The following is a 27969-nucleotide window of genomic DNA, read 5'->3' on the forward strand; positions in this document are numbered from 1 at the left end:
TGCTGTTGTTGTTGTTTCTGATCATTACAGCTATTCCTCCTAACCAGATGTGATGGTGGCCCTCTGAGCAGTGACATAGCTCTTCACATCAGCGATCCCAGTTTGGATCAAATTTTTCCGTGACAGCTCCAGGCTGCCATGGGTGAAATGAGACTTTCAGACACAGAGCAAGCAGTGATTTCCACACTGATATTGTCAGCGCCATATTGAACTTGTGAACTCAGGAACGGAACACACACACGCACACTTTTACACACAGTTAAATCTGTCAGTGATCATTGGCCACTCAACTTGTGTGATGGCTTTGCAGTTAGCTATTTAGTGGGTTGAAGATGAGTTGGGAGATATTTGCTGCCTTCCTAGCTGCCTCTTCTTGCACAGGGGCAGGAGGGGGCATATTATTATCAGATCCAGGAATGCTGATTAAGCTTTTGTGAAATTACGAAAAGAGGAGGTCGCTCTAGTCTTATGGGATGTGCCCTTTGTTGTTTAGCAAACAATAGTGAGTACCAAATGTGCCAAGGCTATTCTGGCTTCTAGAGATGCAACACTGAGAAATTCCCTGTCCTGAGGAATTTTACATTCTGATGCACTCTGGGAAAAGACAGAAACAAACCACGAGAAAGCGTAGTAATGAGAAGGTAATCGATCATATTTGTTGGAGCTCTGGAGTGAAATATGCTCATGTGATGGCCACTGAGACCCTGTTACCATGGTGACATTGGGAGGGATGAAGGCTCCAGCCATGTACTTCAGTAGGAGAGTAAGCCAGAAACAGCACCCCAGTGTGAAAAGGCATCATCTGCGTGGTGTGATGAATTCTTTACTTCTCTTATTGATGAGAAAAGCTACCTAACAAAAGCAACTTAAGGAAGGTTTGCATGGCTCATGGTTTGAGCACAGACCCTCACAGCAGGGAAGGCATGGTGGTCTGAGCGGGAGGCTCAGACCTTATTCTCCTTACAGTCGGGAAGCAGAAAGGGGTGAACACTGTTTGCTTTGCTTGAGCTTTCAGTTTTCTTTAGTCCAAGACCCCGGGCCACGGAACAACGTCACCCACATTTTGTGTGTGAGTCTTCTCACCTCAGTTACCCTTATCTAGAAACTCCCTCCCTCCCTCACAGGCAAGCTCATGTCTCCTAGTGTCTCTAGGTCCTAGCCATCTGAAAGTGTTATCGCTCACAGGATCTGAGTGTGTCCTCTGAGAAGGGTGATCGTCTTACTAAAGATGGAGATGCCCTAGATGCGGGAGGTCAGCTGATGCCATACAAGAGGATGGTGAACATGAGTCCTACAATACTAGCTGGGTGGGGGTGGGGGGGAACAGGGTAAACATCTAACAGCGTCCTCGGGGTCTTTGCTGTGCCTTGCCGAGCTCAGTGGCTTGCCATGGGCTGTCCTAGTACGTACATTGATTTTTTTGCCCTACATGTGTTTAGAATGAATAGCAAGGCCTGACCTGGGGCAGCAGAGGATTTGGGTGATTTTCCCAATGTTCTCTGGTTAAGCTTAGTTTAGTCTAAAGCAAAGTCTACTCTCTAGTGTCTTTTTTCCCATTTTTTTTTGGATCTGACATAATTGGGCTATAATTTGTTCCAATGAAGACATGGCACCCAGTTTTAAACAAGATATGCTGCCTCTTGGCTATGAGTTAAGGCCTTTCCACCTTTCGTTCGCCTCCTCAGCATGTAAACTGCTCTTCAGAAAGTAAAGAGCGCTAGAGGAGAAGCCCAGCAGCAACCTCCATGCATATGTATACATGTTCACACACATTCACACACTTGCATACATGAACACATACATGTGTTCAGCCCCCCCAGTTGAATAAGTAATTCTTCCAAATGAGAAAACGAAGTATCTGACTACATAAACTGTTCTCAATGCTTTAACCTCCTTAGCAGTCAATCAGATGCAGGCAAGTTAGGCATTGATATGTAGACCTATATCCCCAAACTGACAATTTATATACTCTGATGTAATCTCAAATTTTTATATGAATGATTTTAGTATTACTGGAGAGTTGCATCAGTTTAAAAACTAAATATGGGGTTTGGAGAGAGGGCTCAGTAGTGAAGAGACCTTCTTGCACCTCTAGAGGATCTGTGTTCTGTTCCCAACACTTATAATGGTCAGTTCACAGCATCCTATAACTCCAGCTCCAAGGGATTTGTCCCCCTCCCCGTCCTCCACTGACACTACAATTATGTGGCAAACACACACACACACACACACACACACACACACACACACACAAATAGAATGAAATTAAATGAATCTGCAAAGAGCAGGCAGCACTTGTACTTCTGAGGTGGAACTACACTAGATTTGTATAATGAGCACACAACCCAGAGATACACCTCAATACCGTTCCTTGTGTTGACGATAATATTCATACTTTATGATGTATTCATGACCTTCCAAAATAAAATTATTTTAAAATAATTATAAATTGATAGAATACTTATGAGAAACATATGTGAAGTCTAGGTGCATTTTTCCAAATGTACCAACTTCACCTACTTTCTCGTTTGCCTTCTTGGAGCCCTCCCCTCGCCCTTTCCTTCCCCCTTGTTTTCTTATTCCTCCTTCTCTGTCTGTCTCTCCACATAACCAATACCTTAATATATATTTAACAGCACACACACATGTGTTCTTTGAACATGCTTAATATTTTACAGTTTCTGTGCTGTAGTTTTCTATTTCGTGGAATTGATTTCCTTTATCACCAAGCACCACATCAAACCAAATTAACACCAATCAGTGGTTTCAACAAAGCCATTTAGAGTGCATTAGCCCCTCCAGGCTTGGGCCCAGACTTCCTTGCTGCTCCTTCAGTATGAGTCTTCTTGGGTCTAAACACACCTTCTTGTTATCTGTCTTTGGTAGCACAGATGTTCCTAGTGAGTTTGGACATGTGTGCCTCATTTGACATCTAAGAAACTCAGTTTCCCATGGGATCTGTACCGAAGAGTACCAGAGTCACAGCCCAGTGGGGCAGAGAGAGCAGACGAAGTGTTCACAGGGGCAGAGGGAGCAGACATAGTGTTCACAGAAGCACAGAGAGTCGATGGAGTGTTCACAGAGGCAGTCTGGCCCAGGGCTGGGAGTGTGGATGGCAAAGTATAACGATTATGATTATTATGATTCTCTATCCATCTCTCCCTCACAAAGAGGAACACTCGCTCTCCTGTAACCCAAACTGAGCCAGAAGCATGGACACAACATGTGGAACAGCTGCCTGGAGGACAGCACAGCAGATGCAGGGGCAGGGAGAGCTGTGCAGTGGTCTCTGTGGAGATCGCCCTTGGCCCTTGGGGAAGGGAGTGTGCCTGGATGAAGTACGATGAGCCGTGACCCTGGTAGAGGTGGGGACGAGGAAATGACTGCTGTTCTCAACAGTCCTATTGAAGACCAGGGAAAAGACTCCGTTCCTAATAAAACCTTACTTCATCCTTTGTCCCAACTTTTAAATGGACAAATTAAGAGAAATGATCATTATCTTTGCAGATACAATTTCCCCTGTTTACACAGGGATTCATTTTTAATTGAAATGGATTATTATTACTATTATGACTTCTTACTGCAGAGGAATGTGGGCATAAAAAGTATTGAAAATATTGAGAAGACTCTGTATTTTAACAACTCAAAGAAGTCTCCAGGCAACACCAGGATGGCAGCCAGGCCTGTGCCATGCATGTGCACGACAGGACACTTCACTGATGTGCTCAGGCCTCCCTAACTGCTTGTATCGCCGTTTTTCATTGGTTACAGTGTGAAGATTTTCCTATATGGCCAAACATTCCTCAAAATGATACTTTATGACTGATGATTTTCCATTGTTTAACAATGCAGCAGTTTATTTGTTTCTTTGTCTGGCAAATTTAGAATTTTTATAGATTTTTTATAGTATACCACAAATTGAAATAATTGAAGCACATGTAATTATAGTTAGCTTTTAAAAATATTTTTATAATGGTCTTGAGAGAGGAGAGAGAGAGAGAGAGAGAGAGAGAGAGAGAGAGAGGGAGAGGGAGAGGGAGAGGGAGAGAGAAAGAAAGGAAGAAAGAGAGGGAAGAAGGGAGGGAGGAAGGAAGAGAGAAAGAGAGGGAGGGAGGAAGAAGAGAGAGAGGAGAGAGAACGTTATTATTTGATAGCCCAGGCTGGCCTCAAGTTCACAGCCCTTCTACCTGGAAGCCTCTGCTGTGATATGAATAAAGCCAAGGATAAATCTGGTAGGCAGAGGCCCCCACTAAGCATGTATATTCACTTTATGTGTGGAATAATTTTCAAATCAAGAATTGAGATTCAGAGTAATTAAGTGATTTTTAAGATTTAATCGGATTGTGCAAGATATCGCTAGCTGACTGCAGAGAGCTGTTTTCTGTATCTCACGCCTTAGTTAACACTCTGTGTCATTATTTGTGATTTAAGCCCAGTTAGACAGGTTAGCACATAACAAGATTTACCAACCATTTTTCCAGCAAAGGAAAAGGTGAGACGTTCCAAGGCCTTGGCTGGGACCTTCTACAATAAGACCAAGAACCACACAGTCAGCGTGCAGCGTAGATACGGCCCAGGTTCACCTTTCAGTGAGGCAGCAGCGCAGTAGAGACAGCTGCTTTCACTGGAACAATCATCTGCACCTTCACAGTTTCTATTCCTGAGATGTAATGAGTGGTCCCGATACTTTAAACAATCATGAGTAAATTCACCCAAGTTATTTTTCCCCTCCGTGGCTGCAATTTTCACAGCATGGTGTTATAAAATGTGTCGCTGGTTCCACACCAGGCATGGGATGGATGCTTAAGAAATAGAATATAATGATGCTAAGACAGTGCACATGGTGGCTTACGATGCATGTGACATTTTCATTTTATGTTGAGGGCAACAGCCTAGTTTAAGCTGTTTGCAGTATTTTTACATGTTATGTTTGAAAAATATACACCATTAATATTTATTTTAAAGTGAAGACAGATCTGCTCACCCTTTCTGAATGAGAGTGGCTACAGGACTAATTGACTGAATAGGGAGTCTAATTCCTATATCATCTCCCTGCTGACACAATCATTGGCTGTGTGGCAACTCGCGGCATGCCTCCCTGGCTTCTGAAAGGGTGAACTCACTTATGATTTACCTGTGTCAGGTTTCATTTGCATCATTCTAGAGGGAGCAGCCTTTGTTTGGTGTCCTCCCTACTCACTAGGCAGCCTGTCAGTCTGAAGCAAATGTGGTGCCCCAAAGATGCCCTGTGCTCAGAGTCCTCCTGGGCACCCAGAAGCAGCCTTCAGGCTGCTCCCTGAACTCGTGGCTACAGGTGTCTTTTCAATTTGCATAACTAGGGTTGTATTTTGCTGGATGAAGTGTTCTAGGTTGTGTTTTGTTTGATATGAATAAGAAAAAGTGTTCACTATGTGTCGTCTTAAGAACTGTGTCCTACATCAGTCATGGTTTCACATGTCTGTAGGATTTGCTGAAGGAGGTAGAGGCAGGAGGATCACAAGTTCAAGGCCAGTCTGGGCTATGCATTTTTGAAGGAAAAAAATAAATGTGTCCTAAATTTCTTCACTGAAAGAAAGTCAGTTGAAAAATATAAAAAGAAGTTATCATCAACTTGAAAGTAATTTGTTGATGATTAGTGCAGGATGGCAAATGACTTTACTGTAAATGCTGGTTTACAGGCTTCTTGCCTGTTGCATGTTAGGCCCCTTCACCAGGACATGGGAACAAAGGGAGACAGACAGAAGAAGAAGAAGGGGAAGAGGAACAAGGCCTGGTAATGACGTCTGCACTGCCATCTTTGACCAAAACATTCCCATGTGTAAATATCATTGATGAATGAACTTGACAGGGTTTCAGACACTTAGTTTATTAGTTTTTATAACAGAGAAATTATTTGAGGACAATATACATTTCCATTAAGAGGTAAACTCTGAATTATCTTTCCATGCATTGAACAAAAGTCAGAAGCACCACTGACCTAATCAGCACTCAGACATAACCCATAATCTAAAATCTGTGATATTTTCCGGACCTTGTGAGGTGTCTTGGGAGCTTTCACGTTTCTCTCAAGAGAAACACATCTATAATTTCTATAAAATGGAAATACCCTGGGGAAGTTTATAGCATTGGCTCAATATCTCACTGGAGATGAGCTGAGAGGGCAGTGTGGAACACATGAGAGAGAACCAGCATCAGTGAGAGTCAGGAATGATCCAGCATTGTTGACTGAAGCTCTGCCCTTCCAGCAACAAAAGCCATAGCAGTCTGCAAGTAAGAAATAGGGTCAGAAAGTGTGGCTTTAGCAAACATTGCTTTTATAACTTTCATTTTGCTTTTATGACTTTGAATTTTAAAAATTAGACTGATTTTTTCCCCTCTGTTGAGAACATAAAGACATTATACAAACAGTTCTCTCTCCATAACAATGACATCAACAGTAGCAAAGCTTGGATAGAGAAATAAGTATTTTACAAATGATGGACACTGGGGAGGTGGTGGGGCAAATTCCTTCACAGTTATAGAATCAATGTTGTGTCTGTTTAATCTGGGGTCCCCAGATGGCGTTTGGTACTGCAAGGAGAGGTGTGAGGACTCTGGTGGGTTCTTGTATAGGTCTCTGTGTTAGTGAATCTTGACTGTGAGCTTGATAGACTTTAAATCACCATGGAAACAAATCTCCAGGCATGCGTACAATATACTAGAGAGGGAAGGCCCACCGTAAATATGGACTGCACCATTCCTTGGGCTGTGGTCTGGACTGAAAACATTAGGGAGAGGGAGTGGAACACAGTGTTCATCTGTCTCTCCCTCCTTCCTGTGTTTGCACTGTGGTTCTGCTTCCTATGACGGGTGCAGTGTGGCCAGCGTCTTCCTGCTTTGCCTGCCAGACCCACCTACCACACTAGTCTGTGTCCTTGAACCACCAGTCAGAATAAACCCTCTCTTCCTAAACTTGCTTGCGTCAGGTATTCTGGCATAACAAGGAAATGAGCAGATACTACAGTCTGCCACGTGGAAACACAGAGTACCTTCAGATCCGAGGTTTTTCAAGCTTTGGATTTTGAAGGTAAGTGAATGATTTCAGGGCACCAGTGAACCCGAATTAGACTTACATAACGCCTCAACCCACCTCAGCATAAATCATGAGGACACGTTACTTAATCTAGTGCCACATACTATACCTTGCTAGAAGAGTTAAATCTCCCCTTCCAGCCTGTGTGCTCTGGTCTCCTGTGTCTTGACTGGAAGTGAGCTTGCTGACCTCAATTATATATCAATTATATATTGTGCTCAAGCCTTTTTCACTTATTTCTGCCCTGACATCATCAATCCCATGCAAAGAAATCCAGATTTTTTTGTGTTATTTGTCATTGCCCTGAGAAGACTATATGGAACATTCTATAAGATCTACTTTGAGGAGACTATAGGGATCTTCCTAAAGGATCCACTATAAGAAGATTGTAGGGATCATCCTATAGGGTCTGCTATGAGAAGACTATAGGGATCATCCTATGGGGTTTGCTATGAGAAGACTATAGGGAGCATCCTATGGGGTTTGCTATGAGAAGACTATAGGGAGCATCCTATGGGGTTTGCTATGAGAAGACTATAGGGATCATCCTATGGGGTCCACTATGCAATGACTATAGGGAGCATCCTATAGGGTCCACTATGAGATGACTATAGGGAGCGTCCTTTAGGGTTTTTTTTTTTTTTTTTTTGCATAGGCTCTGAGAAACTGTCACAAGGAGAAATCAGAGTTTCAAGTGTCCACAGAGACTGGAGTGAAAGTCCAGGCCATGATCCTTAGCTGTATCTTTCCCCTGAACTCTCCTGGTGGATTTGACCTGCTCCCACAGGTCAGTGCAGGGCAAGGCTGTCTTCAGGTCCTGAAGTACGTACTTCAGAGTGGGGCCAGGGTCTGAGGAGGCACGTGACAGCTCAGTCTCAGGGCTCTCTTGAGATGTTCCCTGGTGCTAATTCCATTAAGCTCACAGGGTTTTTCTATTTGGCTCTGCTTATTTTCCCAGCTCCTTTGAACAGTAAAGAAGCATCATGGTTTAATCTGAAGATACATAAGGAAAATATGTCCTCTTTGGGAATTCCTGCCAAGGTGATTTGGAAGCAGGAAGGGTAACAATTGCTAGGACGGCATTTATCAAGTAGTCTGCTCACCTCTGCCTCTGGCAGCCAAACAGAGCGGGGAGGCAATTATGTGAGAAAGAGCAAGAAGCCAAGTGCGGGCTGAAGAGTCTCTCTCTTCGTTATGCCACCAGGGCGCATTTGTTCTCTTTTGTGCTTCTCAGTAATAGAGTTAGGTAATCATATTAATATTTAAAATACAGCTTAAATTTATAAACCACTGTAAACTAGCAGATTTTTGAAGCACTTATCAGCAGAATTTCAGATAAGAGAACTTGGGAAGTTTTCAGATATAAAATTAATATAAAGGTATTTACTAGGAAAATGTGCTTAATAAACATTGCATCAAAATATTTGGTTAGAAGGAGCATATTTTCATAATTTAGGTGTTTGGAAAACTCAGCCCTTGGCTCTTGTATGACAGACAGCAAGTTCAATATCTCTGACTGGAGATCCGCTAATAAGAAATGCTTAATGAAACCAGAAACACACTGGGGTTATGGCCATTTAATTCTGTATAAACTCCTTCAACAACCTGCCCAGTACTAATAAATACTCCTCATCAAATGACAACAGCTCTTTACTCATTTATATGGTGGTAACAAGCAATTGTTGGATGCAGATGGACAAAAACCAACTCCAGCCATACATGTCAGATACTCTACAAGGAACAAGGAGAAGCCAGTGTTTTGTGAGGTGCTGTGGCTTCATCCCGTGCTGTTCTCCAATGAATGCCATTGGGCTACAATTGTACCATTATCAAAGCCATCACATGTGTTGGGTCAAGAGGAGCCCAGCATCAGATCCCTTTGTTGAGATGAAACCCCATAAAGTTCTAAAGAAGGGGCAGGCCTTATTCATTAGTGTCGTCCCTGTTGGCTTCTGTATGCCTTAGGAATACATGTGCATGCTTATTGATTTCAAACTGAGAAGTCCGTGGTCTATGGTGTCCCCCTGACACATATCCAGGAACAGGCAATCACTCATCGAAAGGGCAGGGATGGAGTGGGGGCACAATGGCTAAGAAATCTGAACCAGAATATATTTTGTGTGACATTCTTGATTGTGTCACCTCCCTGAAGGTTTTTAATGATTAGTTTGTCCCAAAGTTGATCCAACAGAAATATATCTGAAGGCCATTAAAAAAAAAGGTCAGTGGTTAAAGCAGGCAATAATAATAAGCCACAAAGTTCACCATAAACAAACAGTGTGAAAATGTCTCCTAGTCTGGATTATTTATTCCTATGATAAATGGAATTTGAACTTGGAAGGATGCCCCACAGGGAGACTTAGTCCTTGCTTGTCACGCAGCACTGGTCGTGAAGGGGAGGATTGTGCTGTGTGATCATCTCCCTTGAACTGGGGGTTCTAAATGAAGGGAAATTGCAGCCACAGGGCCAGAAGGAATCCCAGGAGCATCCTTGGTTGGGAATGAGATGACGACACCATTCTACTTCCCTTTTTCACCCTCAGTGCCATTTTATCATTTTTATAAAATGTGTAAAAGAAAATTGTATAAAAGAAATGCAAATATTGAAAAACAAAACCATTTTTTCTTGAATAGTTCCATTTTAGTTTGCCAAGTGCTTGAACATTTAAAGCTCCCCCCCTCCCGGCCCCACATCATTGCAGTGTGCTCAGTCTGGAACTTAGATTCAGTTGTCCTAGTTACCTTTGACTTTAAGCTTCACATCATGTCACCTAGAGTCATTATTCTGTTGAGCGATTGTCTAGATCACATTGGCCTATGCGTGAGCATGGGGGATTGTCTTGATTGATAACTGACATAGGAGGACCCAGCCCACTCTTCTGGATTGTATAAAAAACTAGCAAAGGAGCCCGGCGGTGGTGGCACACGCCTTTAATCCCAGCACTCGGGAGGCAGAGGCAGGCGGATCTCTGTGAGTTCGAGACCAGCCTGGTCTACAAGAGCTAGTTCCAGGACAGGCTCTCGAAAAACCAAAAAAAAAAAAAAAAAAAAAAAAAAACTAGCAAAGGATGATCTAGCAAGTAAGTTAGGAAGCAGCACCCACAGTGGCTTTCCTGTACTCCTTGGCAGAATGAATTCCTTTGCTTTGGTAACACTACAGTGTATAGCACAGAGCCCTGCCTCCAGATTCCTGTCTTGAGTTCCTGAGTTCCTGCCTTGACTTGCCTCGGTGATGACCTGCCCCCTGGACGTTTGAGCCAAATAAATTCTTCCCTTCCCATTACTTTTGGTCAGTGTTTTACCAGAGCAACAGAAAGGAAACTAGAATGAGCTGAATAGTCTCAAAATTCTATCAGTTTGTGTCAGTCAAATGGGTTCTAATGCAAAAATCCTGTGGAGTAATTCTACGGAGGAAAGGCCAGTTTGTACCTGGAGATTCTCACAGTTGCATCTGTTGACTTTTGAATCATCCCTGTCATAATTATTATTTCTAATTATCTGTTATTTTACTAGTACCAGCCGTATCTCCACTAGCTTGTCTCCATCCTCTCTTGTCATCAAAACATCCTCAGTGGCTCCTTCCCTGGGTGCCTGCTCTAACTTTGTCGTTTGTTCCAGTTGAGTTGAATGCTGATCTTAACTGCCATTCACAGAGCAGGGCACTTAATGTACAAGTATCAGTTGCACACTGCATGCCTCGCAGTGCTCTGTACCCAGCTAATGACTTTCTCTGCATTAACAAGCCGTGAAAAAACATTTAAAATGTATGCAGCAAGCTGGGAGATCAGTGAAGTGTTTGCCTTACAAGGAGAGTACCTAAGTCTGATCCCCAGAACCCACATTTAAAAAAAAAATAGAGAGGGTAGTGTTTGCTTGCAATCTCAGTGGCAGTAAGGACAGATTTATGAAGCTAGCTCACTGGCCATTTAGAGAATCTACCCAGCAAATTCCAGGCTAAGAAGAGACTCAGTCTCTGAGAAAGAGTAATGTAGGCAGTACCACCTGAGGAGTCACGAAGGATAATAGCAAAGGTTGCCCTCCAGTGTCCACCCAAATGCTCACAAGGTGCCCCAGGCACCTACACACACATATACGCCTCCCCAAATATAAACTCGCAAATACATAATCTCTATGTCTTAAATTCCAAATCCTGTCAAAGGTTTGGCAAATGTTCTCATCTATACCATATTTATTGACATCTGTGGCATGTGTCCCATGAAGCTTGGAAAGATGGGATCTAACATAATTAGACTTAAGTGGTATTTGTGTAGTTAATTCTTCCCTTTTGAAACTGTGTCTCTGATGCTCTGGGGACTCCGCTTGAAGCAGGATTATCTCCACAGCTCCTTGTCACCGTTGTCACCTCTTTTCAGTTTTGAGACGCATCACTCACTTCTAAAGAGGAGAGAATGTGTGTGGCTCTTACTGTAGGCTTGGCCACACCGATTGTGCCCTACGTGTTCTGTCACCTTGTCGTAACAAACATCTGCCTCTGCCTATAGTCTATCTCCCTATCTGTGCAATCATGTTTTTCCTGTATATACCCTGTACCTTCAGAGAAGCTTATAAGTCACTTTCTGTTCCTGTGATAAAAACGTGTAACCTAGAATGACCTAAGGAAGAAAGCCAGTTTTGGCTTATAGTTCCAGAGGGAAAGTCTATGATGATGGAGGTATCTTGACAGCAGGCAGTCAGAGCTGGAGGCCGAGAAGTCACATCTTCACCTCCACTAGGAAAGTAGAGAGAGTAAATTGGAAGAGAGGTGAGGCTCACACTCTCAAAGCCTGCCCCCATTGGTGTACTTCCTCCAACAAGGTGCCACCTTCTAAAGGTTCCAGAACCTCACCCAATCAGTGCCATCAATGGAGGACATCCCATTTGAATACCTGGGCCTAGGAGGGACATTCCTCATTCAAAACTGCTCCTTGGTGTTATGGTTCCAACAGATTAGAGTACTGCAGACAGAGAGGCAAGGTCCTGACTGGGTGAGCTACTCCCGGCAAAAGTTTGTGGTTTCCGTTCCCAGTGAGATTATGTCATCCTGGGATGAGCCAGAGCTAGTCTGTATGAAGGACTCAGCTAGAGGCAAAATATGGTTGATTCATGTGGTCTCAACCTTTGAAATCACTGACTGTTATATTAGATAGTCTCAGGGAATAACTAGTGGGCCATTCGTACTGGTTAATATGCAAAGAATACTCAGTAAAACCATAGGCTGGAGGAAACCAGATGTTTCAGAATTATGGGTAATAACATATTTCCATCTAAACTACATTATACCTATATATATATATACATACACACACATGTGTGTGTTATATCCACGGCTGTTTCTATCTGTATGCATGAATATATATCTATATAGCTACCATTATATCTACATATGCTATATCATATGTAGACACACACACATATATATACATATATATATTACATTCTACTAGTTTTAGGCATTTTAAATACACAGTTCTTGGCATGAAATATATTCACACTCTAAATCATCTGTAATTATCTGTAATCTATTTTTTAATGTTTCTATCTTACTCACTCAAGCTTCCAAACCCTTAGCAACAACACCGCCCTTCTCCCTGCCCACAGCACCACACAGCTTCTGTTATTCTTGTGAATTAAACTTCCTTTCTTTGGCAAGTTCACTGTGTCCTTAGATGAAAGCTCAGCCTCTAGCGAGCAGAGTTCAGTGGGTTTTGCTAATTATTTTTCTTTATTGTTTAACTCTTTTTGCCCTCCCATCTTTGGGTAGCAAGAGCATTGATTGTTGAGGACCATTGGGGCACCATACTGTGGCATCATACTGTGGGCTCTTCTTGCTTAGGCAACATAAAAATGTGTTTCCATGGCTCTCCAGATCAGGAGTGTGGGAGTCAGCAGATCTGTTTTCTGCTGAGGCTACATCTCCATGGTCATTCGACGGCAATCTTCCTGACTCTCCCCATAGGTGTCGCGGCCGCCTCGTCCAGCAAGGAAGACGCAACACCGGAGCTCTTCTTGCTAAGCAGTTTATTCAGGACCTTATTCACAACTTCTTTTTCTTTCCTTTTCTCTCTCTCCCTCTCTCCGGGCAAACCTCTCCCAGCCCTTAAAAGGCACGGGTTGCCAACCCCGGACTGCCACGTGGGCACTGTCCATAGGTCCACACATATGCAAGCAGCTGACGATCATTGCGTGATAATAGCATAAGTCAGGCCTTAGCCATATAAGGAGTTGATTATTATAGAGAGCACTCGCTTTCGGGATAGCGGAGGGTGGAAGCCAGCACCATTAGGTGCCGCTCCACGCAGCTCTCTACACATCACCATCAGGTGTGACTCCTCATGGCTCTCTACACATAGGCATCAGTGTGTGAACGTGGCCTCACTTGCACCCTGTGTCCAACTCTACCTATTGTATTAGGATTTAACTGAAGCAACACTTCATATTACTTATCACCAAATACAGCTGGACTTTGAAGGACTAGCGTTTGTGGTTTTAATCCCTAGTTGGGTGGGCTTCACTGAACCTCTATGTGGATATGGGATCTACTTATGATTAAATCAACCTTTTCAAAGAGGACACCAGCTTTACTATCTGATTTCTGTTCTTTCTTTCCTCCATTTTTCTCTTAATTTCTGTTTAGTTTTTGTTATTTTATGCTGACAAGGTTTAATTCACTTCTTATATGAATATTCTAGCTATTTCCTTTGTAGTTACCTAAGAATTACATACAACACCCCAAACTATGCAATCAATGCCAATTTAGAATTACTTATATACAAAATTTTGCTCCTTGCAGTTCAAACCCTGAGAGCAAGTCATTGATTTCACAAATTGTATCTTTATATATTAATATCCAACAATATTAATTTATAATTATTCCATGTATTGTCTTTTACATAATATAGAAAACAAAAAGTGAAGTTATAAATCAAAATAACGATTCTACTTTTCATCAATATTTATATGTACACACATAAATATGTGTGTCTATTTTTTTCAGATATATTTTTCTATGTGTTTACTTTTAAGGGCAAATTCATTTTCAATGATTTGAAGTCATATCTAAGGTCCTTTCATTTCAACTCAAAAAGAATCCGTTTAAAATGAACTACTTTGCCTCTGGTTTGTCTGAAAAAATACCTGAAATTCTGTCTCTTTATGGGGAGACAGATTCACAGTGTAGCATCTTTATGGGGGGATAGATTCACAGTGTAGCATCTTTATGGGGGGATAGACTCACAGTGTAGCATCTTTATGGGGGGATTGATTCACAGTGTAGCATCTTTATGGGGGGATAGACTCACAGTGTAGCAGTTCTTGCCCCCTGGCTGTTTCTGTGTGTGCTTCTCACCGTGTTCTACCAAGAAGGGATCCTGCATTTGTACTGTCTTCCCCTGGGCTTTGTCTATACATTCTTTTTGCTTCTACCATGTGCTGCAGTCATGGATGACACTAACGCCCAGGCTTGGTGACATCCAGAGGACAGAACAGATGGGCTCTGCTGTCTCACAGGGATCTTTCTCAGAAGCACTCCCACGGGCATGCTGCAACATCTCACTAAGCTGAATTGCATCACGAGTCCTCTGTTAAACACATTTCTGATAAAGAAAAAAGAAATGTCCATGGTTGGATGAAACAGTTAATGTAGGGTGAGGTGGATGTCAGAGTGCCATCCACTCCATCCAATGGCACAGGATCATTACAGACTATTCTGTGGTGTTGGAAACCCAGCAGGAGGCTTGGGAAGCTCACAAAGGAAACTGTACAGCTGTGCAAAGGGGATCACTCCATGTCGGTTGAATGTAAAGTATATTCAACATTTAAACTTGTATCAGTTTTGTTAGACTACACGTTCGTATAGATCTTGATGATTATCAGCTGCGCTGTTATCCATGGGGAGTAGACTAAGCTCTCTTCCTCATAGGCACAGACCTTTTCCCCAGTCCTATAAACTGGACCAACACAAGAGCAATCATTGAAAGCAAATGAGCTTCTAATTAAACTTTCACCTCTTCAAAAGAAAAAAAGAACTAAACCAAAGGATGTCACCGTCTTTTTGTGGGCAAAGTTGCCTTTGATTTTCAAGAGCAAAGATTCACTTTAATGCAGCTGAGTCGACTTCAGTACAAAAGAATACACTTTGAGTCGTGATCCTTGAAGCTCTGGATTGTGTCTTGCATATATTTCCTGAGTGTTTCCTCGATTGCTGCGCGACCTGCTGACAACCTTTCTCTCTGTTGTAGTGACCCAGGGAGGTGTGTCTCTAGTCTCTGACATGTGTCCAGATCCTGGAATTCCAGACAACGGCAGAAGAGCAGGTTCTGACTTCAGGTAGGAAACAAAATAATGGCTTGGAAAATGAGTTATCTTGTAACACATGCCTGGCCTGTCATTTTTATCTCAGTTGTCCTATTGACAGAAAGACATAAGTTGTCATTGATTAAGAAGCTGCAGTATTTGCAGAACCCTAAATATAATATGGTGATAATTTCTATAATTTCCAGGTACCTTGATGTTATTGGCTTTAGAAACTGAGTGAGGCTAAAATTTTGACTCACAAAGTTTACGAAAAAAAATTGTCTTCATATACATATATACGTATGTATATATATTTCAAAAATATATAATGTGTGTCACTTGATAGTCTAATGTTTAAAAGTAAAAACCACAAAAATTATTGTAGCCTCATGATTATCACCTCAAATAAGCTTTTAGGGTAACAAGTACTACTGGCCCTCAGCCATTTACTCCAAGATGCTGCCCAGCATCTTAGGATTAAGATGAGCTGGAGACCCCTCTCCAGTCGCTGGACCATGAAGCAGCTATGATTACAAGTGCTCCAGGGCTTTGCATTTCTTCCTGTCTCTTAGAAACCTAGTGTTTGTCACCTTATGTGAAGGGCTGGTAAACAAGAGTAATCTGAGAAAATCAAGAGCGAAGGACACAGGAAAGGAGCTCCTTCCTATAATCTGCCCATTTGTTTGAGAGACAGACAGAATTAAGGCTACTAACATGGGCTGAAAGCTGTGTTAGCCATGCGGAGGGAAGTCAATGGATGTTCGGTAGGCCTGCCACAGCAACAGTGCCATTAAAGGGGATGGAGAAAAGGATGCTTGTCTCTGGGATGACTGCCACAAAGGTGATCGTATCACTGGAATTTCTGGCACTAGCAGCACAATGTTGTAGACTGGTGAGTTTTAAGGAAAGACTTATTTCATGTTGTAGTCTGGGAAATCTAAGGTCAAAGAGTCACATCTGACGAAGCCCCAAAGTGGGGCAGGCTGCTGAAAGTGAAATTGGGAGCCTTATTAAATGAGAATGCCCGGACCTCTAACCCCCACCTTCTCTGTCATCTCTTCCTCTAACGCTCTTTCCCTAGGAAGCCATTTAGATCCCATCCCTGGTCCACCCTATGATTCACCTAACATAAACCACCTTCCAGTGACATTGAGTGCTCAGAGCTTAAGGAGCTACTGTGGAAGCTCAGGATATTCAGGGAGGCCCAGATGATTGAGGCCTAGCTTGTGAAGCTTCAGAGGGAAGCAAAGACTTTGTCAGGGCTGTTCATGTACTGTTTTGTGTTAACAATCTGTGGAGGGGAAACCTGTGCTTCACACTGGGACTATAGGCACTTGTCAGCAGAGCAGAAGAATCATCTGTGAACAGTAACATACCAGCATCATTAGGGCAAAGGCTTCTCACAAGTATTTCACGGTCAGCAGAAAGAAGCTGTGGTCCAGAGGGGCATGAGGCAGCAATTTGGTAGATAATATTCCCCATATGGTACTCGTTTAAAGGCATAAAGAGTCATAGTGTGTAGCTAGGACTTGTCACTATGTGGCAGGGTCAGCATCGTTCTCAGTAGAGGACAGGATAGCCATTGATAAAGGTGCCATTTCAATAGAGACCCCCAGCAAAGAGATGTCTGAGTCATGAGACAACCCCAAAGATAAAGTTTAGAATGGAGTCAACCTGAGCTTGCACAACAAGCTGTGTCTGTTGTGGACGGCAGAGATAGAAAGCAACAAGCTGACTCAGGCTTTCTGGAGCCCAGATGACCATCATTGAGTCCCAGATGCTTCACATTGGGCTCTATATACTGTTGGGTTCAATTTTGTTTGATCAGACTGTAACTATGACCCAGTTCTTCTGTCTTAGACAAAGGAAGTATGTAAATTAATATCATTCATAATTACTTACAGAAGGGACATATTTAAGAGACTTTGGATTTTAAAGAGACATTGAACTATTAAAATGTTCAGATTTCAAAGTTGGACTGTTTTATATTGTAATATTAATTGCCTAACATGGGGCAGCAGGAAGCCAGTATGTATGCAGGGGCAGTCAGAGAAGGAAGACAGAATCTGCTTTTAAAGATACCCATGGTCTTCTGTTTAAGTGTGTTAGCTTCCCCAGGTCTCTGTGTTGTCCAGGCATTTCTCCAAGCGTGCAACAACCAAAACTAGAGCCCCTTGGAAATGGCTGGAAAGGAAATATAAAGAGGGTTTTGATTTAATTTGAGATTTCATAGGACTTTATTGCCAGACAATTCTTCAAGGAGAAAAGATGAAACCTTTCCAATTGTGTATTTGTTTGCCTTGCCTGAATGAGCAGCTGGAACCTTATTACAAGGTTCATTGGAAATGGGTACTATCATTGGCTTTTTTATTCTCAAGCCGAGGATGAGGGAATTTTGATTTTGGTCCTGAGTGTGATTTCAGCTCTACGTTTTCCATGGTGACCTTTATTGGGTCAAGGATGTAGTGATCTATTTTGTATTTGTTTGGATTTTTTTTTAAATGCATGGATATAAGATTTAGTGAAAACTCTTTTCTTTAGCTACAGAGATGATCTTGGCTTACCTACCTAAATTGTTAGTAGAATGTCTTGTATCAATCTCAGATTCAATGATGAAATTACTATGGTCAAGAGGTGTTAGATTCTTAAAGTATCGCTGTCTTTTTTTGGAGTTGTGGAGGGAAAAGGGTCTCTCACATGCCAGACAAGCATCTTGTAGGTTGTGGCACCACCTGACATCATTTTACTTCCATACTATTAGATTTCACTTGCCAGAATTTACAGTATCTTACATATGGTTTCATGATGTATAATCCTATAAGAACTTTGTCTGGTTTCACCATCACAGGAATGGTTATCTTATAAAAATTGAGAAATCCTTCTGAAACATGATTAATAAAAGCCCCAGAGTCAGAAATTGGGGTTCAACCTAAAGATCTGAAAAGTAAAGCAGCCAGCCACTGGCTGTTACCTTGACCTCAGTCCGAAATGGCAATTCTGCTTCCAGGAATCTCAGAATGAGACTGTGTTTTGAGAGCTGTTTCCTCTTGTCTCATATTCCTCTCTACGGCTGGGATTAAAGGTATGCACCATCCGATTTCTATGGCAACTATGGCTACTAGGATTAAAGGTGTGTGTTACTGTGGTTACTGGGATTAAAGGTGTGTGTTATTGTGGTTACTAGGATTAAAGGTGTGTGTTACTGTGGTTACTGGGATTAAAGGTGTGTGTTATTGTGGTTACTGGGATTAAAGGTGTGTGTTACTGTGGTCACTGGGATTAAAGGTGTGTGTTACTGTGGTCACTGGGATTAAAGGTGTGTGTTATTGTGGTCACTAGGATTAAAGGTGTGTGTTACTGTGGTCACTGGGATTAAAGGTGTGTGTTACTGTGGTCACTGGGATTAAAGGTGTGTGTTACTGTGGTCACTGGGATTAAAGGTGTGTGTTATTGTGGTTACTGGGATTAAAGGTGTGTGTTACTGTGGTCACTGGGATTAAAGGTGTGTGTTACTGTGGTCACTGGGATTAAAGGTGTGTGTTATTGTGGTCACTGGGATTAAAGGTGTGTGTTACTGTGGTCACTGGGATTAAAGGTGTGTGTTACTGTGGTCACTGGGATTAAAGGTGTGTGTTACTGTGGTCACTGGGATTAAAGGTGTGTGTTACTGTGGTCACTGGGATTAAAGGTGTGTGTTATTGTGGTTACTGGGATTAAAGGTGTGTGTTACTGTGGTCACTGGGATTAAAGGTGTGTGTTACTGTGGTCACTGGGATTAAAGGTGTGTGTTATTGTGGTTACTGGGATTAAAGGTGTGTGTTACTGTGGTCACTGGGATTAAAGGTGTGTGTTATTGTGGTTACTGGGATTAAAGGTGTGTGTTACTGTGGTCACTGGGATTAAAGGTGTGTGTTACTGTGGTCACTGGGATTAAAGGTGTGTGTTACTGTGGTTACTGGGATTAAAGGCTGCCATAACTGGTCTATTGACCAGTGGGACTGTTTTAGATCTCCAGGCAGTCTTTATTTTATTAGGATAAAATTGAAATGTCACAGCATTTTTCCTCTAGAATATTCTAGAACAGTTTCTGCACAGTTGGTAATGGCTTCTCCTTAAATGCTGACGGGATTTACTGATGAAGCCACTGGGAGAGGGGTTTTCTCATGAAAAGTCTTCAGTTACTGACTCAAAAATCTCCTTCATTTGCACAAACAAACTTCTTTTGTTACTTGATTATAGTTCAAATCTTTCAGAGGATTTATTTTCCTTCAAGTTGGCAAACTTAACAAAACAAAACTTTCCATGGGGCTTTCTACACATTTACCTTAAATTTTTATAATGTGTCTGATTAGCATTTCTATAAGTAATCTTATTTGTAATTAGCATATTACATACTGGACTTCATTTTTGGGTTTTCAGTCATATTCCATTTTGTGCTGAGTCTCCTGTCTTTCTCTGTATCTACTTCAATATCTTTGCACCTTCCCCTTACACGAACTATGTTGTCATGTTGCAGGTGTTATGTTACTACCATTCTTTCTGGACACCTCTTTTTCTCCCTTTGTGGTCCCCTTTCTAATATTACAACTACACACACACACAAGAGAACATGCAGATTTTTCCTTCTGAGTCTGGGTTATCTACACCATATTTAAAACTTTGGACTTACTCATATTTTATCTTATATGTATGAACATTTTGATTGCATGTATGTATTTGTACCATGTGCCTGTCTGCTATCCTCAGAAGTCAGAAGGACAGGGTTAAATCCCCTGGAACTGGAGTCACAGATGGGTGTGAGTGACCATGTGGATGCTGGGAGCTGGAAACGCATGAGCTCTGCAAGAGCAGGTGGTGCTCTTACCGCAGAGCCATCTCTCCAACCCCTGCACCACATTTCCATTCATCTGTTCTTTGGGGAACGGGTACCTGGGTTGATTCCATTTCTGAATCTTTTAAATCAATAGTGATGTCACAGCTCAGTTTCCTTGTACTCACATTTTCTGTGTTCATTGATTTGACGAGTGGCGTTATTGATCCTCTAAGATGACAACTCCTTTCGCTGAGTTTTCTCTTTCTTTAGCTGAGTTCTGTAGATTGGGCCAGCATGTGTTCATTGAATTTTCTTATTTGTTTGTCCCCACGCTTGGAACCATGGGCTCTGACTGTTGTTTTCTTGTCTCATTCATTTCGTAGAGTTGAGAAGGCCAGTGACCTAAGGTCCTTCTTCACCCTTCCCTGTTATGGTTCTTTATGCTGCCCGACATAGTGTGTATTTAACTTTCCCTCTGGAGCATGTGCGACGGCCAAACACTCACTGGCACATATTTGTAAATTTATTGATACCACGTTATTGCTGAGAATATATGAGTTCCTATTAAGCATTTCTTCCAAGTTACCTTGAAAATAATATATTAAGAATTTATTTTTTCCTATGAAAACATGTTGTTCCCAGTCCTAGGAGTAAAAGGGTTGTGCACTCCTACATAGCTCTGTATCACCCACCAGCCCTACCCCCTACTTCCAGTTTTCAGCAACCTTTCCTACTGTGAAATCACACTCATTGCTACTGAAGTGTCTCATTGGAAACATCTTCAAGCCCTGGGAATCTGTCAAACTAATGGTAGTAGATAGGGCTTCAGATTTTCTCAAATTTTGTTAGACAACTTTACTTTGTCATTGGCAACAAATATAATGATTTTTTTTTTGAAGTTAAAGATACATCTTAATGAAAATTTCTCAGGGAAAGTATAATCTTATCAATCGCAGTTTGTCAGTCACCCAGATAAATAGGCACTCAATAGCGAGGCAATCAGCCATTGCCTGGGATGTCAATCACGTATGTCCTTTGTTCTCGTGACTGACATCCCTGAGATCTCAATCTTCACTGGAGAGGCGCTGTGGGTTCAAAAGATATATACCGTAAAATCCAAACCCATTCTTGCTTTAGCGGTGACTTTCTGAGGTGGCCTTGGCCTTTTCTGTGTAAGGTGCACTGTCCTTGCTGGACTGCTGCCTTCACCATCTGGCAACACAATGAGAAGATCCTGTTTCGTCTTTCTGTCGATTTCCAAGAACTTTGATTCGACAGATCCTCTGTAAGGGTCTTTATCTGAGGATCAATGGGTCACACCATGAAAAGAGATGCCTCAGCGCACAAGCTGGGTCTCTTCAGCCCACGACTGAAAAGACGCTATTCAGAGGTGCGTCCCTTTGTAAGGAAGGTTGGGTAGAGTTGAATGGAAGGTCATCTGTACCAGTAGTGGTCATTGTACAGTGACCACTGATCTCAGATGCACACGACCTGTATGTATTGATGATACTTGCTGTTTGTTTATGGGACTGGAGAACGCAGGTGTGTTCAGACACAAACTGATGCACCCTGGCCCAGAAAGGATGCCTTGAGTCATGGATGAAGTGAGGTACGGAGGCAGCTAGTCCAGAGGTTTGCCAGACTGCTGGTGTTTACGACAGAGAAAGTGGTATTTTTTTCATTACTTCATAGTTTTAGCACGACTTTTAGTGGAAGTCAGTTCAGTTCTTTCTAAATTCTTATAATCGATACTAATGACTGTTATATAATCCAGATGAATGCCTGATGTGGTCAGGATGAGCGGGACACAATGGTAGTCAGCACTATAATTACATGGAATTTAAGACTGTTTTTTGTTTGAAGAGGGCTTGCTTTATTAAGTTGATAAAACTATCTGCCATCTCATTTTGTTTGAATTATTATTGTTTCTTTGGAAACCTTTGTAGTTTTCTTAAGGCAATCTAAATATTAATTCCAGGATTATCAGTAAATTATTCAAAGTTAATGGGGCCTAGCACAAAGTCTTCCTGTTTGAATTAAATCCGTGGGAGAAAAGTTTCCAAAGTATTTGTTAGCATTGACCACTGTCTAAAAGACAAAGTACATTCATTAAAACCAAGGAATTATGAGGAAGACTGATGGAAACTCGGGTGCCAACATGGGAAAGAAGGTGCTGTGTTGGGGAGCAATCCAGGTCTCTGTTGTCTGTCTACTTCCGATCCTGAGGCGAACACAGCTCCTCTATACACAAGTGCTGATACCTTCTCTTAAAAACAATTTCAATGATGGGAATTTGACATGGGCTTTCAGACCTTTTAAGCAAGGACTCTACCCATGGTACTCCGGCCAGCTCCACTGTTTTCCCCAGAGCTGGTTAAGAACTTAGAACGCTGCTTCTGTTAGGCCATCACCCTACCACGGCCATATCCTTAGCCCCTGGGTGCTATTGCTGTTAGTTGTTTGTTCGTTTATAGTTTATTTGTTTTTTGTTTTTGTTTGTCTTTTTTGCTTTGAGACTGGTCTTGACATTAAGCCCAAGCTAGCCTCAAACTCACCACTTCCCTGCCTCAGCTCTAGAGTACTGGGGTGTGTGTGAGCTACCTATGCTGGCTCAATGAACAGGTTCTTTCAGAATAAACCAAGTTCACATACAACTGTTAGGTAATCCCTGATTTTTGCCATATTGCTTTTGGGTCAGAACCTCACTGTAAAGCTTGGGTTGGCCTTGAACTTGTAGTCATTCTCCTGCCTCAGCCTCCCAAGTGCCCGCTACTGCACTCTGTCTTTCTGTGCATGGTTTTCTTTTTCTTCTTTTTCAATTTTGGAAGAGATTGATCGATACCTTGGACTTCAGCCAGGCAAGGTGCTCTACCACTAAAGTCCAGCCCCTGCCCTCACAGGTAGACTCTTTAAACTTTAAGCATTGTTCTGCAAGATCATGTCTTATCTAGGACTTGCTGCCAGATCTTAATGACAGCAAGCTGCTATTGACTTTGACTCATTCTAAACAAGGATGACTACGTGACTATGTTTCCTTTTTCATAGTGACCTTAATGGATCACTGGGTCCCACAAGGTGTGAATTTCACAAAGCAGCCATATAGGAAGGAGGTCGTACCTTCAGCCCCGTATCCCAAGTGACAAAGACACAGTAATAGAAGAGAGGGGGTACTGAAATTATACACAGTTGTGACTGCCACACAAGCCAGGGCTTCCTGCCCACATTGTGTGAAGATACACAAGCATCTAAGAGTAACAAAATTTCAGAATCCTACCAGGCTTTTCCTAGGATGGCTTTTCATTTTGTCAAATGGAACACATCTCATAGAGGACCTGGCCTTCCTTGCCACTCAGCGAGCACCTCCATGCTTCCGAGTGTTCTCGCCCCGCCTCTCTGCAGCCTACACAGCAGCCTTCCCAGTGTGGGCATGTCTGTGACACTTCTTTCTGTTCCTGTAATCTTGTTAAATCCTGAGGTCCCAAAGGGAAGGGGACAGGCCTTGTTGATTTTATCTCTTATTCTGTGCCCAAGTCTTGGTAGACACTTTTATTTTCTGTTGAATTGGATTAAGCTGAAGCTAACAAGCCTATCCCTAGGGATATGTGATCACAGCCTCATTAGTACTGTGTTAAGCCAATTAAGTTAGCCACTGCTGGTCAGGAAATGGATTAATGACTGCGTTAGGAAAAAAAATGACCTACACCAGAAAAGAAGTTTGGAGATTGACAGTGAAGTTATGACCCAAAGGTGAACTATTTGATTTAGAACTGGTGGGAACATGTAGACATGCTAACAATTTCTATTTTAACCCCATTTGATTCTTCATTTTGTGATGGTTCTTTATGAAGTTGCTGATGGCAGATGGGATCTCTTGCTATCAGATGGAGACACAGGAAGGAGAACTGACATGATCTGGGAGAATGAGAAACGGGTTAACCCCTCTCTTGATGAGATGTTGCTCAGTTCTGTGACCATAGAAGGCTGTCTTCCTTTCCATGTGCCATGCTAGTGATGGTGTTTAGAGTAACTCCAGCATCGCCATGAGATTCTGTTCCCTCTGCATCTCTTTAAAGAACCCGTAGAGTTTCTCAGACAGGGGACAAGTTCAGCATTCTTTAAATGAGCATCAATTTCCCACTAAATCTTTCACAGAATTGTTTAAGGAATGGAGGATGAGAGACTTGTCTCCTGGCTGTGAGCCAAAGTCCCTGCGGTCTTACTGTTTGGATGTCCTGTGGGACATTATCTTCTCCCTCCTTGAACTGAATCCTGGAGAGACAGAAACAGAACTTAGTTTTTGTTTTGTTTGCTTTTGCGATGGCCTTGTTGTATATCTGACTGGCCTTTAACTCATAGGCATCCTTCTACTTCAGCGCCACAGTGCTGGGATTGCAGGCATGTGCCCCTGTGCCCAGTTCCCTTTGCCCAGTTTAATGTTGGGATTATAGGCATAAACCCCTGAGCCCACTTTAAGGCCTTGGCTCTGTATAGACAAGTATAATTTTATTATTGCTCGTACTTGCTTATCTATTGATGTTTTTTATGTCTTCCCACTTTTAACTCCTCATAACAGGAATTCAGTTGTAATTATCAGATAGGAGCAGAAGGCACAGGCAAATCTAACCATGCCACATAATCCTAATGGTCCCTTCAGTGCCTCTGCTTTCCAGTGACTGTTCTCTCTCTATCCTCCCAACAGAGCTAAAGCTTCATATTGACCCTGTATCCTTTGCTGTCATTCGGGGGCCCTGTCCTGCTTGGCCACCTAACGATGACTCTTTGTCCTTCTTTACCTCTTATGCACTTCCCAGGTCCATCTCAGCACTGGCCACCAATGGCAAGCACATACGTGCTTTTGTTTCCAATTTTAACTAGCTCCTCTCCCCTAACGCGGGTGTCACCCCCATAAAGAGGACAGCTTTGTCATTTGTCATCACTGTCTCAGCGTGGAACCCAGCGTGGGGCTCACAGCGAACATTTAGTAATGACTTATTAAGTCTTCCGTTTTCCCTTTTAAATTAGTTACATATTTACATATGGTGAGGTAGTGATAAATGTCGGCAGGCGCTGCAGACTTTTGATCCATGGGTGATTTTTCAGGACAATCTTTATTCTGTATGAGAGCGCTCCTGTGTGGGTACTCAGAGATGGGTCTCTGCAACTGCACTACCTGAAGATCATTTGCATAAACAGTCGTTCCTCTTAATTAACAAGAGGGGGCAAGATGATGCTGTTTTATCATTAAGGGGCATTGATAGTTTAGTCTGCTTTTCCATTATCTTTATCAATTGAAAAACAAAGCTTATTAGTAAAAGAGGCCTCTTACAGGGTAGAATTAAGACCATATTCAAAGTTTAATAAAACTCAGAAAGGCTTAGGATGGTTCATCTCAGAACTGGGCTCTGCGTGGAAGAACTTTTCCTCCTGTTCTTTCATCCATGTTCACATGGTGCATGGAAATAGAACTCAAGGAGCTGTCCCTGTTTTTCAAAACTCAAGTGTTGTCTTATTGTTCCAGCCACTGTGTGTGTCAGCAAATGGTTTCTTTGCCATTCAGTTAACTAGAGGAACAGAAAAGGAAGTGATGTGGGGCCTGCCTCGCCATTCTCTGTGCAAATAGAACAGGTCGGTAGAGTTGTCTGCAGACCTTAAAATCTACTTTTGAGTCTGCAACAAGAATGCCCCGTCTCTGCTCCAAAATGTCTTCGGGATTAGAGGATAATTGAAGGATACAACACATTTCTATGGCCTCCCTGCTAGGCGAGCAAGTAGCTTTCCGGAAAGTTGCAGTTGCTAAGAAACTAAACAAGCCTAGGGAAAGCCTTTGCGGGAAGATTACTGTTCCTCCGAAGAGTGACAGTGCATCTTAAAGGACCACTTAGAAAGGTACCACTGCTGTGTTGTCCTCCTTGCCCTGGGAAACCTTGTTGTGTCTCTAACAAAGGGCACATTGAGAGTGTTTCCGAGGTAATTCCTCTGTCAAAGGCTGCTTCGCTGAGGAGATTCTCATGTTCTCCGCCTTTAAGTGTTTGTAAAAGTGCATTACTTTTGTCGGGGGGGGGGGGGTTAGTAGACCATTATTTAAGCATGTATTAATCTGTTAGCTTTGAAATGCAAAGGAGAGTTGATGAACTAAACATCTAATTTCATCAATATTGCTGGAAAACACTGTCTGCAGACAACGTAAATGACAGTGCACAGTGATTTCTGTCTGTGTCTTGGTTCATCATGTAAAAAAAAATGAGGGGAAACAGAAAACAATATCACATCTCTGCTCAGTTGGGGTTCTAATTCTTAGCTGTTCTTCCATAGTCTATATAAAAAGAAGAGTCTGTAAAGCTTGCATGATGCTATTGAGAAACCCCAATGACCTTTGGGGCCAGAGGAAGCATGTGATGCCAGGTTCTAGGACCCCTAGAAGAAAAATTGACCTTACGTTATAAAAGCTCAGACTCCTGCATCACCACCATTCAGTGGATTTGGTTGGGGGCCACTCTCCCTGCTCCTCAGTTTCCTCTTAAAACCTTTTAGGGTCTCTGGTTATTTATTCTGATTTCCTCTATTCCTCTACCTGAAGTTGAGAAGGAGACTGGCAGAGTGAGTGGTCACTGGTGTGTGCTTCACAGAAAAGGGCCTGACTTATTCTGATCCTTCTGATCCTTGCTGTTAGACACAATCCCACTGCCAACTGTCATAGTCTAATTGGAGAAGTGGGAACTAGGAGTTTTTAAAGTTTTGCATTGTGGTTAATATAATGCTGACCACTTTCTTTTCAAGGGTGCCATTAAACTCATTCCCGATCCTGCACAGCCCTCGCCAGCACGCTTGTCAGAACCCCCTTTCTCTTGCCAAATCGAGACTCTGTACTCCTAAAACAAAGAACATCATCCCATATAGAGCTCACAGCTGCTGTCCCATTTTCTGTGTCTCTGAACGTGATGGCTTCGTGGACCTTAACTATCAGTAGGCTAAGCCCTCATAAGTGTCTGGTGTGCCAGCAGCATTGGTAACCATTGGATGCATAGTTTATGTTATTCATAAGAAGATATGTGGAACACATGATCAAGCTATCTTGCAGGTCTTGCATTTGAAAATCAGTGTTTGATACCCAAAGGGTTCTGTTATGTGAAAACTCTCATTTTCGGAAGCCTTCTCCATGTTCTCTGTTTACTACAAATTCTGTATATCTGCAGATGTCAGGAGTAATAAGGGTGGCCCGTTTTGTTCCCTTTGCAAAAGTATTACCCCTTCTTGGCCTCCTTCAGATAATGTCCTGAGAACAATAAGGAAGCAGCGAGCTGGGGCTGCGTGCAGTTCTGCCTGCAGAAATCCCTGGGACAGCATGACGCAGCCTTTGCTGTGGACTATGAGAAAACTACCTGGGGAAACCAAGGCACAGGAGCTCTTCAGAGTCCTAGAATGTGTGGGCTGGTCTTAGCTTGCCATCTAAGGATTTTGTGGATTGAGAGGGTCAGTGCCCACCTCACTTGCAGACATTGGAAGGAAAGCATTGCAGCAACTACACTGCTTCAGTTGTCAGCATCAGTGTAGACATTTTTCTAAGCGCCTGCATTTTCAATCTAATGTCAAGTCCTTTTTATTCTTTGCATTGAAGTTATCTGTTTAATTTTAATTACTGAAGTGTTGACTTGGCAAATGTTTTAAAGCAGGGGTTCTCAACCTTCCTAACACTGTGACCCTTCAATACAGTTCACGTTGTAGTGACTCCCAACCATAAAATAATTTCATTGCTACTTCATAACTGTGCTTTTTCTACTGTTGTGAAACATAA

The 27969-nt window shown here is 42.4% G+C and overlaps 1 protein-coding gene across 2 annotated transcripts in view; it reads left to right on the plus strand.

The window, feature by feature from the left end:
- The window catches only part of Csmd1 (CUB and Sushi multiple domains 1), a 1398492-nt gene that overhangs the window by 968609 nt on the left and 401914 nt on the right, over positions 1-27969 (plus strand). For both annotated transcript variants that reach the window (XM_057752269.1, XM_057752268.1), the window contains exon 8: positions 15310-15397. In XM_057752269.1, the coding sequence (XP_057608252.1) occupies positions 15310-15397 (88 nt within the window). The remainder of the gene's footprint in view (positions 1-15309; positions 15398-27969) is intronic.

The sequence above is a fragment of the Chionomys nivalis genome, chromosome 20, assembly GCF_950005125.1.
Source record: "Chionomys nivalis chromosome 20, mChiNiv1.1, whole genome shotgun sequence".
Lineage (NCBI taxonomy): Eukaryota > Metazoa > Chordata > Mammalia > Rodentia > Cricetidae > Chionomys > Chionomys nivalis.